Source organism: Lates calcarifer, linkage group LG7_2, assembly GCF_001640805.2.
Source record: "Lates calcarifer isolate ASB-BC8 linkage group LG7_2, TLL_Latcal_v3, whole genome shotgun sequence".
NCBI lineage: Eukaryota > Metazoa > Chordata > Actinopteri > Centropomidae > Lates > Lates calcarifer.
The window spans coordinates 4,495,431-4,510,121 of record NC_066854.1 but is presented as its reverse complement, the minus strand read 5'-3'; the positions used below and the strand labels follow the sequence as shown (position 1 = coordinate 4,510,121).

The 14,691-nt window shown below is 43.3% G+C and overlaps 1 protein-coding gene and 1 long non-coding RNA gene across 3 annotated transcripts in view; one reads left to right on the top strand and one right to left on the bottom strand.

Moving 5' to 3' along the window:
* The window catches only part of LOC127139125 (uncharacterized), a 125,324-nt gene that overhangs the window by 88,203 nt on the left and 22,430 nt on the right, over window positions 1-14,691 (bottom strand). The window lies entirely within an intron of this gene.
* The window catches only part of prox1a (prospero homeobox 1a), a 36,141-nt gene continuing 25,045 nt past the window's right edge, over window positions 3,596-14,691 (top strand). For both annotated transcript variants that reach the window (XR_001959330.2, XM_018660993.2), the window contains exons 1-4: window positions 3,596-4,574; window positions 8,186-8,603; window positions 8,812-9,432; window positions 9,708-10,937. Coding sequence is in view for 1 of the 2 variants with exons in the window: in XM_018660993.2 (XP_018516509.1) it covers window positions 8,253-8,603; window positions 8,812-9,432; window positions 9,708-10,937 (2,202 nt within the window). In the remaining variant the exon portion in view is untranslated. The remainder of the gene's footprint in view (window positions 4,575-8,185; window positions 8,604-8,811; window positions 9,433-9,707; window positions 10,938-14,691) is intronic.

Sequence of the window (14,691 nt, the reverse complement as noted above, 5' to 3'; positions counted from 1 at the left end):
AAACACATCTCAGTGTGTGTGCACATGTCCGTCCACATGTGAGGAGCCCTTTTAGCAAAGTGAACTTTTGATGACATTGAGGCATTATGAGGAAGAGAAGGTTTTCAGCAACATTAGCTGGAGCCACTACAGAAGTCCCTCAAGATGTAGCATTGCTAATGGCAACAAAACACAAAACTCTAGCTCTACTTTAGTCCAGTCAAAAAGTTTTCTGTTGATATATAAAGTTAGCGTTGGGTATCTTATCCTACTGTTAAATTACATTTATAAATAAATTCATATTTTTTCAGTTGCTGATGCAGATGTCAGTGAGACAAAGGACCAAATTAAGCCCAACTAAAGGAGCCTGTAAGAGATGTAGCGTTTACGTCACTGATGCTGTTGTGCGTGTCTTCTTCAGTCTATGGTTGAAACAGAAAAGTGGAACTGGAAAAAAACTGTTCAAGATTTTCAAGATAAAACTGGTTCCTGTTTTGTGCCACAAAGAAATGTTGCAGATTGTCTGCCTGAACTGAACATGTGGTAAATTACATGCAATGCAACAGATGCTGATAGAGACTTCTGGTCCTCTCAGATTTCTGTCGACACAATGCACCTTTAAACTGCCTGAGAAAAGATGAATTCACTCTATTGTTTCAAGGCTGCTCTTTAATATGTGGTTTGGGGTGAGATTTCCTCTGACACAAACTATGTTTAAAACAAATGTAACCACAGTGTGGAAATGTGTCAAACCAATGCTGTGTAAACTGAGTACTGACAGACACTGCTGAATAAATCACAAAGGTGAGAGTCTTTGTGATTATACAGTAATATACAGAAAAGTTTTGCTATGTCACATTCAAAAGGAAAATCAGTTTGAGAATAATGCTCTCAGTTTCAAAGCTCAGGTGTTATTTGTCATCCCTTTGCTTCCTTTTCTCTTGGATCAGAATGTCACCTGATCGTGAGGTGCATTGTGCTGTTTGACCATGACTTACATTTGTTTGGATTGTCAGTTTGGCTCTTTGGTTAAATCCTGTAATATCAGCAGCGGGTGGTTGATTAAAAACCTCACTGTTGGAACTTGGGTTGTGAGGTCACTCTGGGATGTCTGTGTTGAGCTGCAGTGGGTAAACTGCAGGGACAGTTCAGGGTGACTGACCACGACCAAAAAAAAAAACACACAACAGAAACACACTCGCAATGCCACACTTTCTCTTTTCTCACACAGTTTCCACCTTCTTTTCTCTCTGTTTCACAAATGCAGGCACACTGGCTCTCTTTATGCGTGCATGTGTGTCTCATTCACTGAAAAACACTCTCTCTCTCTCTTTCTCTTTCACACAAACACTGGTGGGGGTCATCGCCACATCAGGCAAGTAAACACAGGGAACTCAACTAGTTAAACATTAATACATTTATTTTCTACTCTACAACTGCTGCAAATATTTTTCAACACTCAACCATTTCAACTAAGTGAAGGCACATAATTGTGAATATCATCTTCACTTTTTTAAAAGATGTTTTCATCCTGCTTCGGTCATTATGTGGCTGTAATGTAGCAACACCTCTCTTGAGAAACGTGTTTTAAATTCAGCATCTGCCCTCCTACTCCTTTTTGCTTTTTTCTATCTGTAAATTGCTATTATTTCCCTTTTCCACACTGTCTCATTCCTACTATTTTCAGCAGCAAAACTGTCTTATAAGCGAAATTAAACATTGTCCCCTCCTCTTTTTCTCTTGATTGAGAAAAGAGGATTCCTCCCAACATCCATACAGCACACACACACACCCCAATGTACCGTCCTATTTTGGCCTCACTGTCAAAAAATCGGGATTTTCCCCAAAAAATATATATTTCGCAGTACTTTCAGGAGCCATACTCATTTCTTAGAATTTGGACTATTATGGTTTTCTCTGAACGTGCGCGTTTTCTCCTCCTCCAGCTGTGGCTCCACTACAGATGCGCGGCTGCACGCAGATAATGCGAAGAGCAAACACTCAAGTTCATTTCAAAGTTACCAAACTACAAAATGGCATCACCCAGGGCAGCGTCGCTCAAATAGGTCACAGCTTTTACAGCACATTGTTAAGTGGAGAAAATAGAGAGCTCTGCTGTGTTGCATTGTGGTGAAGTTCAGCTGCCGTGTCTGTGCCAAATAATTGGCAAGAGATCATTAGAAAAACGGGGCCTGTTTGCCTCTGCATGCGAGGACGACCTGTGCAGCACGAAACACACCTCTGTCTCCTCGGGGGAAACACTTACCGGATATTTCTGGGTTTAAATATTCGTCTTGTTCTACAATTTAAACCGCACGACACTGCCGCAGAGTACTTTAAATAATTGTATAACTTCGTGTAAATGCCGATTATTCCCGTGCGTAATTAGGTGAGGAGGAGAGATGCTGGAGAAGTGGCACAAACCTGATACAGCTCGTTTGTTAGAGAGAGTTCGTTGATATTTAAAACTGAATAATAACGGAGGGGTTCCGCAGCAGTTTTGGATTACCAAGATGAACAAAATGCTCAGGAAATGTGTTAATCTAAATTACTTTGAATTACAGATGCGCTTTATTGTGACCCACACACACACGAGGCGCACTGACATACCTTCACATTAATACACACAGCAAATGTCTCCATATTTACTTGAATATTACGAATCTCCAATCCACTTTCGCTTAAACTGTTTTTTAAAAATCATGCTAAAAATGTTGACATTATATAGTTAGATTTTTTCCTCAGCCTTGTGAGCTTCTCTCACACACTTTTCCCTCAGTTCAGGTTCAAGTTTTCCACCTGATTTAAACAAAGATAAAAGAATTTGACTCGCTGCCTTGTTTGAACCGATTTTCCTCTGTGTAAGGATTCTTATTAATAACTTCCCTGTTTGTATCTGTGTGATTTTGATTTTATTCATCTTTTGAGCGCGTGTGCGTTTATACATGATGTGTCCTACACGAACGGTCTGTGAAATAATTCTGGCTTTTTTTCGACCTGCGTACTCAAAACAAAGCGGTGAATCAGAGTCATCAGTGAGCCTTGACGCTGAAGGAACGTGGTGTTAACTCAGCAGACCAATGCAACAAACACACAACTCCAAAACCTTCTACTATTTCATTTCATTTGGCCAAAGTCTGATTAAAAGCTCCGAGTCTTTCATAGAAAATGTGAAAACTGAAGCTGATATTTTTATGCAATAAATGAAAATTGGGTGCGGGATTCAGTGGCGTGTCTTTTAAAAGGCCTCTGAGTGTTGTCTAGTAAAATTCACTTTAACATGGTGATACAGTGTTTGCATATTCCTGTGATTGTGTTTGATTTCCGTCTCTGGGTGACTTTAGGAGGACGGACAGCGAGCTGGATTAGCGGAATGAGCCCAAAGCAAGCCTGCTCTGCTGAAGTGCCCTTGAGCAAAACACTGACTCTCTATCAGGTCCAGATGTTACCTGATGGTCTCTGCAGAGGAAGGGACTTTCACACCGTGCTATTTCTCTGCGTTTTGCAGCAACTTTCTTTGATTGACAGGGAGCTCCGCAAAGAGGCGCCCGGTTGTTTCCAATTACGCACACGCAATTACAGCTGCATAAAGGCACAAAAGGAAGGAAAAGAAACATATGAAGTGAATTAAAGCCCGTGTTTATTAAAATCTTAGTCATCATAGAGCTGAGCGCATGCAGCGCACCTGTACATAAACATACTGTTGAAGTAGAAGACAATGAAATCAATCGCTGAATGTGGCTTTTAAATCATCGTCATTTTAAAGTTATTTTTATTGAATGTCACGAGTACACGTGTTTAATTCACAGCTATATTAAACTGATGTGTTTGTATCACAAATTGGGGAATGCTTTCCTTTCAGACATCAATTAAAGAGAAAGTAAAAATTCAATTGGAAAATAAATCATGCGTAAACACAGAAAACTAACAATTGAAATGTCCTTAAAGTTGAACGATTAATTAATTCTACAACGATTTTGCTGCTTCTCCGCTAATGAGAAAAGTTGGTGAACCTGACTTTTCAGTTTACCCTCCGCATCCTCCTGCTTCTCTCTCCTCCCTCTCCCTCTCCGCTCTGGCTGCGCGCTGTTTTCGGGGGGCTCCTTATAAATAAAATCCACCGTCTCCGGTTCCTCTTCCTTATTGGTCAGGTGGAGCCGTTACCTCACTCCGGGGCCGGTGACGCAGCGTCTTCACGTATCCTTCATGTGCCTCTCTTCTTGTTTCTTATTGAGAGTCTTGGCGTCGGTCAGAGGGAGAAAGCGGGTTTCGCGACGAGAAGGAGAGTGCGGGACGGACCGGGTGCGCTCGATACTACACACTTCCCTTCCCGGGAGGAGAGCGGCGCACAAGAGCAACCTCTCTCTCTCTTTATCTCTCTCACTCTCTCTCTCACACACACACGCAGTCCCTCTCTGGGTCTCTCTCTCGCTCCCTCCCGTACACACACTCACGCCCGCGCGCACGCACGCTCTGCATACGTCTCCACTTCGCCGTGGTAAATTACGGCATTGATCTCAACGGCGAGTGCGGATCTGTCTCTTGTGTTCGCCCTTTCTTCGACGGACCGACTTGGAGAAACGCTCGAGAGAGAAGTGAGTACAAACTTATATTCCACTTATTATTTATCACGGTTATAAGTGTCACTCGCGGGCTTATACACTGGACTCTGTGTATGCGTATGTGTGTGATTTGTCCGATCGTATCGTGTGTGTTCGGTGTAACTTAACTTCCACGGATAGTTCATGGAGACGGACCTTCCCCATCACGCATCACGGATCCAGATGGTTTAACTGAATTTTGGACGATTTTCCCAAACTGTTTCTGCTCATGTTGACTTAAAGCGCGTCAGTCTCGGTCTACTTGTGACTTTTTACCGGCGACTAAAACCACCGATAGAAGTTTCTTCTAAATTTTAAAAGAGGTTTTGTTCACTGTTCGCTGCCGTGCTTTTACTTTGGTTGTGGATATTGCAGAGTTCAACTCGCTTGGATTTACGCTGCTGCCGCTGCTTTTGGATTTCGAGACAGTTGATTCACAAGTCGATCAACACAGAGATGAGTTTTAAAATCCTACTGCTCACATTCTGTCTCTCACATTAAAACAAATGACAAACTGTGGCAGTGGATGAAATCTCGCTGATTCAAAAATATATAAGTGTCTTTCATGAATTTAAGTTAAGTTCTATTTTACTGATCTGTTGTCAAGTGATTCACCCTCGTCTCCAGAGACTTCAGTATCGCTAAAACAACAGCAATCTGTTCCAGAAACAAATGCCTTTTCTCATTTAAGAAAACTTTCCAGGCTTTATAATAAACATGACATGTTAAGGTGGAACCGTCCTGTTGCAGCAGGGCTGCTGCCGTCGTCTCATTACCGCGTCCTAATTGTTGTTTGGACAGTGACAGCCCTCTCTCTATATTTGCCGTCCATATCACCGTGCGTAAAAGTATCAGCTTGTGTTTTCTGTCAGTCTCTGGACACACGCTCTCTGCTCACAGCGCTCTCAGCCAGCTATAGCAACAGCGACAAGTAATGAGGGGATCCCTTTAACACTTAGGCGTCTATCGTATTTTTTCCTACCTTGTTTAAAAAAAAGGTAAAATGTGCGCAAATTATGACCAACTACCACGAAAAGTTTGCTTTGTAAAAATTATTTTCACCCTGTTTTCCGTTTTTGTAATTTTTCACTAGAAGTATTTTATAAGGTTTAAAGAATTCCAGATAGAAGACCTAATGTCCATGTAACAAAGAGAAATTAATTCAGCCATGAGCCACCACATGCTTGCATTCCCTTTAAATGAAAATATGCCATTTACAGTCATTCATCAGTTACTTCTCATTTCAGTTCTCAACTACATAGCAAGTTATTCCTGCTCTTCAAATTCGGATTAAAGCAGAAGTTTCTGTTTTGACACAGAAACCACACACACACACACACACACACTCTCACATCTCCTTTTAATGCTCACCTTTCAAAGCTCATCTGAGCATTAATGCCAAAGGTTTTCAGTTGAAACGCATTTGTGTACAACAATGCAAAGTCTTTACACTTCAACTGTGTGTTGCTGCTGGAACTATACAGTACTGGGGAATTTCTAACTTTGGTTTCTGCAAGATAATATTGTCAGTGTTCACAGAAAAGAAGATGAAGACATTTTCATCCTCTGTTGCTTTGTGTTTTACTGATGCAGACAGGAAACATTTTACACTGATACACGTTCAGTTTGACCTCGGCCACGAATGTCAAAATAAGTTTTCAAGCTCTTTGGACTTCCCTAATCTAAACTGTTTGTCTCCCACTCTCTCCACCACCCCTGTGTGTGTACGTGTGTGTGTGGCAGACCTCTGCCCAGAGCAATGCCGAGAAACCAATAATGCAAACAGTGAAGAACGTGTGTATGATTGCATGGGCTGTATGTGCGTGTGTATCTGGGTCACTGCTGGGCACTGTGCTGAGGGGCTGAGTGTTTTTCTTAACGCCTCTCATCTACAATACTGAAGCTCAGGAGTCACATTCAAACTAACCCTTCTCCCCTGCTTGGACAAGTATTTCATTTGGTAATGGCCCTGCACGAACAACAGTGTCTGCTTTGTCGGCTGTTGGCTATAGCAAAAGCATCTAATTTGTGTCCTTGATTTAGTCTGAATGCGTGTTTGAGCACGTTCCCATTTTCTGCCTTTCTTTAAAATCTCACCGTCTTGTTGCAGTTACACAACTGTGTTTTTAACACTGGAATGAAAACTGCTCAGAAAGAAGGCACAGCACTGCCAAACTGTTTCAGGAAGCAGCTTTAATTTGTGAAATATTTCCCTACACCTGACCCTGGAATCACTTGCAAAACAGATGCAAACAGGTAACAAGGAAAACACTGCCTATGTGCATGTGTGTGAGGGCCTGTACCATTTGCTTGTCTAAAAATTGTCTAACAGTTTTAGAATTTTTTGTCTTTGTCAATTAGATTAGAGAATGAGACATGGTGAAACAATGTTGAAAAGGTTCAAATCAGCTGGGGCTTAAATTCAGTTTTTGATTCTTTAAGAAATCAGGTTTTGATAGTTTAGGGTCAGATATCCTACACTTTTTAGAGGTTAAGGCGATTATTTAGAAAGGGCTGAAACTAGCTTCTCAGTATTTCCCACCCCTAGTGTAGTTTTTGGTGTTTCCATCAGAGCATCAATAGATCACATTTGCTTTGTAAGTCATAAGAAATATTCACTCATGTCAGAAAAAAACCTAGCTTTGAAAACACAGCATATGAACAACTTGTTAAAATCCCAAGTGACTGAATGTTAAAATTAACTACCTAAAGTTCAATAACATAAAAATTCACTTCTTAAAAATGTAAGATAAGTACCTAGTTCTTTCAAATCATGTCAAGAAGTAAAAAAGAAAACTGGCACAAAAAGGGAGGGGAAAAAAACATTTTTTTTCTTGAGAGTGGAGAGAAATCCCTCTGACAATAAGAGAGAGTCTGTCGATTCTTCACAGCTCCTCACAAGATGCAGAAATCAAGGTTACCCCTCAAGGGAGGAGGAGGAAATGGGAAATTATTTTGGTTATTATAGGCAGGTGTTACTCCTCTGTGGGAATATCTCCTTGAACTATTTTACAGTGTGTTTTTTTCCTCATAGTGGTTCCCTGGGTTTTTGGTCAAGAAATGCACTGTGAGTAATTTTTTGTATTTTGCTCAGTGTGCGATCGATAAAAACTGGCTGCCCCTTTTGTTTCTGTCAGATGAGTTGGTTTGTGTTGTTTGAAATTTTTGCAATCGTTCCTAAGTGGTGATTTTTGTACCTACACTCTGTTGATTGTTGTCTACTCTGAACAAATTTTTTTACTTTCTGTTTTGGAAAGAAAGTAAGTTCAATATTTGAAGTCATCTAATGTCTTTAAGCTGTGGGATATTTATAGTATGAAAGAAATCCGACATTGTCCAAAGTCACAGTTCAGTCACAGAGGAGCAGTTAAGTGATTTTAATTGTTTTGGTTTTCTAAAATTATTTTAGAGCTTGTACATCTCACAATTCAAAATGCTTTTATAACTTTTCTGTCTGTACAGACCTGGTATAGTTTAAACATTAAGTTTAAATTTTTTAATTTAAGTTTAAGTAACATTGAGTTTAATAAAATGTCACTTTCTCTGTGACATTGGAAGGCTGAAATCATAGCAGTTTGTATTTATTTGTTTTTGTTGTTGACCAGGAAACTCCTCTCATCCTGCGTGTGTCTGCGAGGACCCTTGGTCATGTCCGTTTAGCTGCCCTGCGTGATGCCTGATCATGACAGCACCACCCTCCTAACCAGACAGACAAAGCGCCGACGTGTCGACATCGGGGTGAAACGGACTGTGGGTAGCGCAATATTCGCCCGCGCCAGGGAGACCCTGTTCGACAGTATGAACCAATCACACGGCCCCGATCAGGAAGGAGACTGCTCGTTGGTCAGTCACGGCCACGGGGGTCCCGCCAGCGATGGAGAGAAATCAAATGTTTTGAGGAAGTTGCTGAAGAGGGCCAACTCGTATGAAGACACCATAATGCCTTTCCCTGGTGCTACCATCATCTCTCAGCTACTGAAAAATAACATTGGAAAGAATGGAGGGAGTGACTCAGGCTTCCAGGTATATACAAACACACAGGTAGTGGTGAAACATTCAATTAGCGGTTTTAGTTGCCATTTACTCTCCACTGAAGCACAACACTGCATGTGCGTTTTACCCTTCCAATAAACCAAGCAAACAAGCCACTACACAGTGTTCAATCCACATCCATTCATCCATTAAATCAGTAATTTTTTTTGTTAATTGTTCATTCTGTCATCCATCACAGGGGAGTGGAGCTCTGTCCAGTGGAGGCTCAGAGATCCAGGCTGAAGACGCCTGCAGCAACTCCTCCCGCGACCAGGACAGCCCATCTGACTGCCTCTCTCCCGGGCCTCCTCTTCCCCCTCCATCTTCCTCCTCCTCCTTCGGGCGGCCGCCGCCTCCTTCTAGCCTCAACTCCCACGCTCCCTCTCAGCCCCTCTCCCTCTCCTCTTTTGATCTGGACAGGCTGTCGGATGAGCACCTTCGTGCCAAGCGCGCCCGTGTGGAAAACATCATCCGCGGCATGAGTCACTCGCCGCTGGTCCGTCCCAATGCCGGCGACCACAACCAAGAAAGCAACCGAGAGAATGAGAACAACAGCAACAGCAGTAATGATCACAGGGGAGACGGCAACGGCCACAACACCAGCAACCACAACCACATGCGAAATGACTGTCCTTCCTCCCTCCTGAGCTCTCCAGGTTCGCGGGCCGGTGTCGTCAGCGTTGGTGAGGTTTACAGGGAGAATAAGAGAAAGCAGCGTCTGCCACAGCAGCAACATAGCTTCACCCAGCTGGTGTGTTCCAGGCAGGAGCAGAGACAGGAAGAGAGACGGCAGCTCAAACTGCAGCTGGAGGACATGCAGGTTGGTATTATATTAAGAGCATACCATTCATATATATATTTTCCTTATAAAATGGGAGTTGATGATGGTCAAAGCTTTAGTCTCAACTTCAAGAGTTCATTGAGCAACATATGGCATTAGATAAACATGAAGAACCCTGGATTTCAGGGTCTAAAAGAAGGCCAACTTTTCAAAGTGGCACAACAGGAATAGACAGCATGCATGCATTTCTTGAACATGTGACCTTCAGGTTCAGGAGATGTCTTCAGTAACATTCTCTGTCTTCTCTTGTTCAGAAACAACTGCGCCAACTCCAGGAGAAGTTCTACCAGATCTACGACTCAGAGACAGAGGAAGAGGAGGAGAACGGTGAGAGTGGAGAGGTCGACCGAGGAGGAGAAAGAGAGGAGGATGGTAACTTGTCAGAGGACAGCATCCGCTCTGACGGCCTGGAGGAAAGACACAGGGACAGAGGGCGGCATAGCCATGACGAACTGTCCGAGCTGGACCCAGGTCTGTTCCTGGACCGGGCCCGAGCCCTCCTCCGAGAACAGGCCCTGTTAGATGGAGAAATAGAGGAAGATGTGGACGGCAGGGAGGAGGAGGAGAGGAATGGAGAAAGGGTGATGAAGAGGAGAGGAAGAGCAGCAGGAGGAGCGGGAGGAGGAGGAAGGCAGTTAGCAGAGACACTGAAGCAGGAACTCAACTGTGCCGTGTCACAGGTTGTTGACACTGTCGTCAAGGGCTTCTCTTCGCCCAAGCAGGCCGTCAGTCACCATCATGGCTGCCACAACAACACACCAGCTGCACCGTCCTCCTCCTCCAACTCGTCCTCTTCCTGTCCTCCACCTTTCGGGCCCCTCCCCTCCCTTACCCCGGACTCACGGTTTGGCAGTGGCGCCCTGGCGCTCACTCTGAACGGTGACGGCAGTCCCACCCCTAACTACCACTCCTCCAACCAGAGGCTGCATTGCTTCGGCGATGTAATTGTCCCGAGCCCGCTGGATTCATTTGGTGGCTTGAGTGGCAGACTGAGTGGTGTGCCAACGCCGAACGACCAAACAGAGGCACTGCCACTGGTGGTGCGCAAGAGTGGAGGAGGAGGTGGAGGAGACAACACGAACCCCTCTCTTCCTCCTCCTCCTCCTCCTCACCATCCCTCCCTCCACCCTTCTCCCCTCACTGCCTCTCTCGGGTTCAGCCCTCCATCGTTTCGGCACCCGTTCCCACTTCCCCTCATGGGTTACCCCTTTCAGAGCCCCCTGGGGTCACACGGGGGTGGAGGCGGCTACCCTCCAGGGCCCAAAGACCACCATCGGTCCTCCCCCGATTCCATGGACGTGACCCGGGAAACTGTCAGCCTCCGAACCAAAATGGCATCCCTTGGAGGGAGCCATCTCAGCCACCACCACAGGCAGAGCTCACCGAGCCAGCATGGGCCAGAGGGTCTGTCCCTGTCCCTCATCAAGTCTGAGTGCGGGGACCTGCAAGACATTGCTGACATATCGCCCTACTCAGGCAGCACTGTATCCTTGTTATTGTAAGCTTTAATACCTGTGTGTGTGTGTATTAATGAATGTGTATGTTTTCTAGAATTTACAAGTGCTTTAAACCTTCAGAATGAAAGTTAAGTCTTGGATAAGGTTTATTTCCCTGCTCCATGAGAGTCACATTATTACTGCAGTCAGACACACTGAGACGTCTTGCAGCAGCAGCAGCAGCAGGCAGTAATCACAGAAAGTCTTTAACATCAATTAATCTGAATTAATTGGTTCCTGGACTAACCCTCTTGTTTCCTCACTGAGTGGGGAAGATGAAAAGGGGCACGCCGGGTCTTGCAAGAGGGGGAAGATTAAACGGGTCGCACGCTGCTCTCTCAAGCTCTTTTAAGTCTGTGCAGCAGGTTGTGGTGTTTAAAGGTGCTGAGAGAGGCTAGTGAGCTCCCTCTTCAACACACACACACACACACACACACACACACACACACACACACACACACACACTCTGTTCACACTGTCTGAGACACTTGTGCTGTTAGGTTCTCTTTCATCACAAAGACTTTGTACATAAATGCTCAAAGCAAATCATATTTCACTGTGTCTGTGCATGTGTGTGTTCATGTGTGTGTGTGTGTGTTTGTGGGGTAAGACCTTGTACATAGGAGCTCAAAGCTAATCATATTTCAAAGAGCACAGGAGAGGGACAGGTGAATGCTTGGCCTCATTGATAGAAGCTTTCTAAATGTGTGTTTTGGGGTTTGTGTGTGTGTTTGTGTGGACAGGAATAAGGAGAAGTGTAATATCTAAAATACACACATAGGTTTCCTCTTTACAGTTTTTAGCTTGTTGTCTCCCACCCTCTTGTTAACAATCACTCCTACTCGCTTTCATTTGTTGGCCTTCGCTCAGTTGCTCGGCAGCTGTGTGTGTTGTTTGCTTCCTTTCGTAGCGCGCACACACACACATACACACACACACACACACACACACACACACACACACACACACACTCCCTTTCATGGTGTGTGCATGAGGACAGGTGTTTGCAGGTAGCTGTTTATCTTTTCGTTGCTAACCTTTCATATGGAGAGGGCTTCTCCCGGCCACTACGCATGCACACACTTTGACTGCATACAAACAGGCGCGTGCGCACACACACATGCACGTTTGAAGAACAAAGTGAAAAGAAAAATAAGACTTTGAACCTGACAAATAGGAACTCCTTACAGCTGTGATGAGGATTTGATCACAGTGTCGTCTTCAAAGCCAATTTAGATGTTGCTTTAATTAAAAAAAGAAATATTTGACACGTCTCTTGATCCTGCTGAGCCGTTTAATTCCAAAATGCTTTTCCATTCAGTTGGAAGAAAAAAAAATCTTTGAAATTGGACATTAGTATTTCAAAGATACTGACCACCCCTCAACCCTCCCTTTTTTACTTTTTATTTTTCCAGTATACTTAATTTTAACACCAGCAATCCTTCAATCACTTTTATAATAAAAACATTTGCTCAATTTAGTTTTTATTTCATGAAAATTTCTTAACAAGTTATAGTTACACTGCTACTTTTACTCTTGAAATGATTAGTGGATAAGTTGATAAGTGGATGAATGGAAAATCAACTGCAAGAATTATGATAATTGATAATTGCTCTGATGATTAAGTGCTTTTCTCTGATTTACAGCACTGAATTTGTGAGTGTATTTTACTAAATTTCTATACTGGACAGAGAAAACAACTTATCAAAAAGACAATCAACTGATTAACTGACAGTTAAAAAAGTCAGCTGCAGCTGTGTTATCATATTCAAGTGGATTTGTTTGACCAGCACGTTCTTGTTCAGGGACACCTTTGTAGTCATCCAGCAACTGAACCATCCGTATATATTTACAGATTGAATTCTGAATCATATGAAAGTTTACTGGAAAATATACAACATTAAGACGTACAATTAGTAAATATCTCCACTGCAAACTGAACTTACGTTTAATGTATAAACATGTTAAAACGTCTTAGGATTACCTGTTTTAAATGTAGATTTAGCTCTCATTAACGCATGCTAAACGTCATTGCTATTGACTCAAAAAGGCCACATTTCTTATAAACTGCTGTTTCCTGTCTTGTTACTTGTCTTCCCTCAATCTGAAAGTGATCTTGCAATTTCAGTTTGAACTTCTCTTTGTTGTCACTCTGTTTAAATTCTTGTTTCATCTCCTTCTCTTGCTTTAGTTTTAAGATCCATCCATCCCCATCCATGATTTGCATGGTGGGGTTGAATGGAGATGGTATTCTCGTTGGATTTAAGGCTTCAAGGAAGCCTGGCAGTTAGGTTAAGGTGTTTTGCATCGATCATAGCTCACCTGAAAAGGTGCCCAAACACCCACACAAAAACAGTCACACACACTCTGTCTCAGGTCTGTGTATGTTTAATCCTTTGTACAGAGCTGAGCAGATGTCCCCCATTTATTTATGAATTTATCCCCCACCCCCACCCCTTCTCCTCCCAATCTAACCCCCATTCACACACAAACACACACACATACACACCTGGCAGCAAGGTCAAGTTACAGCTGATACAGTGAGCCCTGCACAAAACACACACATTCACAGTGCATTAGGATGAACATGTATACACACTGAAAAGTAGGGAGAGGAAGAGGAGTGGAAGAAAAAGAACATCACCAGTTGCATTGTTTATTCATGGACTCACGTTAGCTACTGTTAGACAAACACAGACATGTCATTTGGTTGTTATTCATTATGATACTGATTGCTGTTTACTCTGAGTCATGTTTCTGTGCTTTACTGTGTGCTATCTGACCTAAACACAGACAAGACAGTGACAGGTTGGTATGAATGTTAACTAGGTGATGGTGTTGTTGCCTGATGACCTGACGTATCTGCTGCTAAATGAATGATGGATGACAATTCGACTCGTCAAAACCAACTGAGTTAACTGAATTCAACCTATTTCTTTTGTATTTTGGTGACAACATTCACTGGCAAACTACATGTTCGTCCCATCAGCTAACAGGCACAATTTCTCTTTCAAGCTGTTATAAAACAGCCCTTGACTAGAAAATGAATTAATTTGAAAAAATGTGAAACTAAAATATTTAATTCCTCCTCTGCTTCCTGTTCTGAAGCTGCTCCATCTCTATCTTTTCCTACTCTTTATTCACTTCCCCTCTCTCCCTCTTTTCCCAATTGCTCATGCTACTCTCCCTCTTTCCAGCCATATAGGCCCCCTGGGGTTTCTGTATGTGTGTGTGTGTGTGTGTGTGTGTTTGTCTGTGTGCTAATTGACCTTGCAGGGGGTTCCATTGATTGCCTCATCTTCTCTGATAGATTATAGGGCTGTTAATGTGGTGGGGAAATGGCAGCGTGGTGGGGCACAGCTGTTGTCACACACACACACACACACACGTACACACACACACACACACACACAGCGCCCCTGCAACCAGGGCCTTCACAATTATTATTTTCCTTGTTGAGACAATGGGATTGACATTGGGGCTGCAGAGTCGGCGAGATGCAGGACTGAATGTGGGATTTGATCCAAAGCCAGCAGGTGCTTGTGTTTGCTTTTGCTTTAGGTGTAAAATGGCACGCCTACCAGAGACCTGGGTGTCTCCTATTGTATCTCTGAATTTTGGCACTTGTGCTAAATGGGACTGCTGTCACCCCTGATTTTTACTGGAGTGGTCACTCCACCCTGTGACATGCTGCTAGTGTGCTTTTTGAGGTCACAGAAAGACTTTGGCCTGGTAGATTACA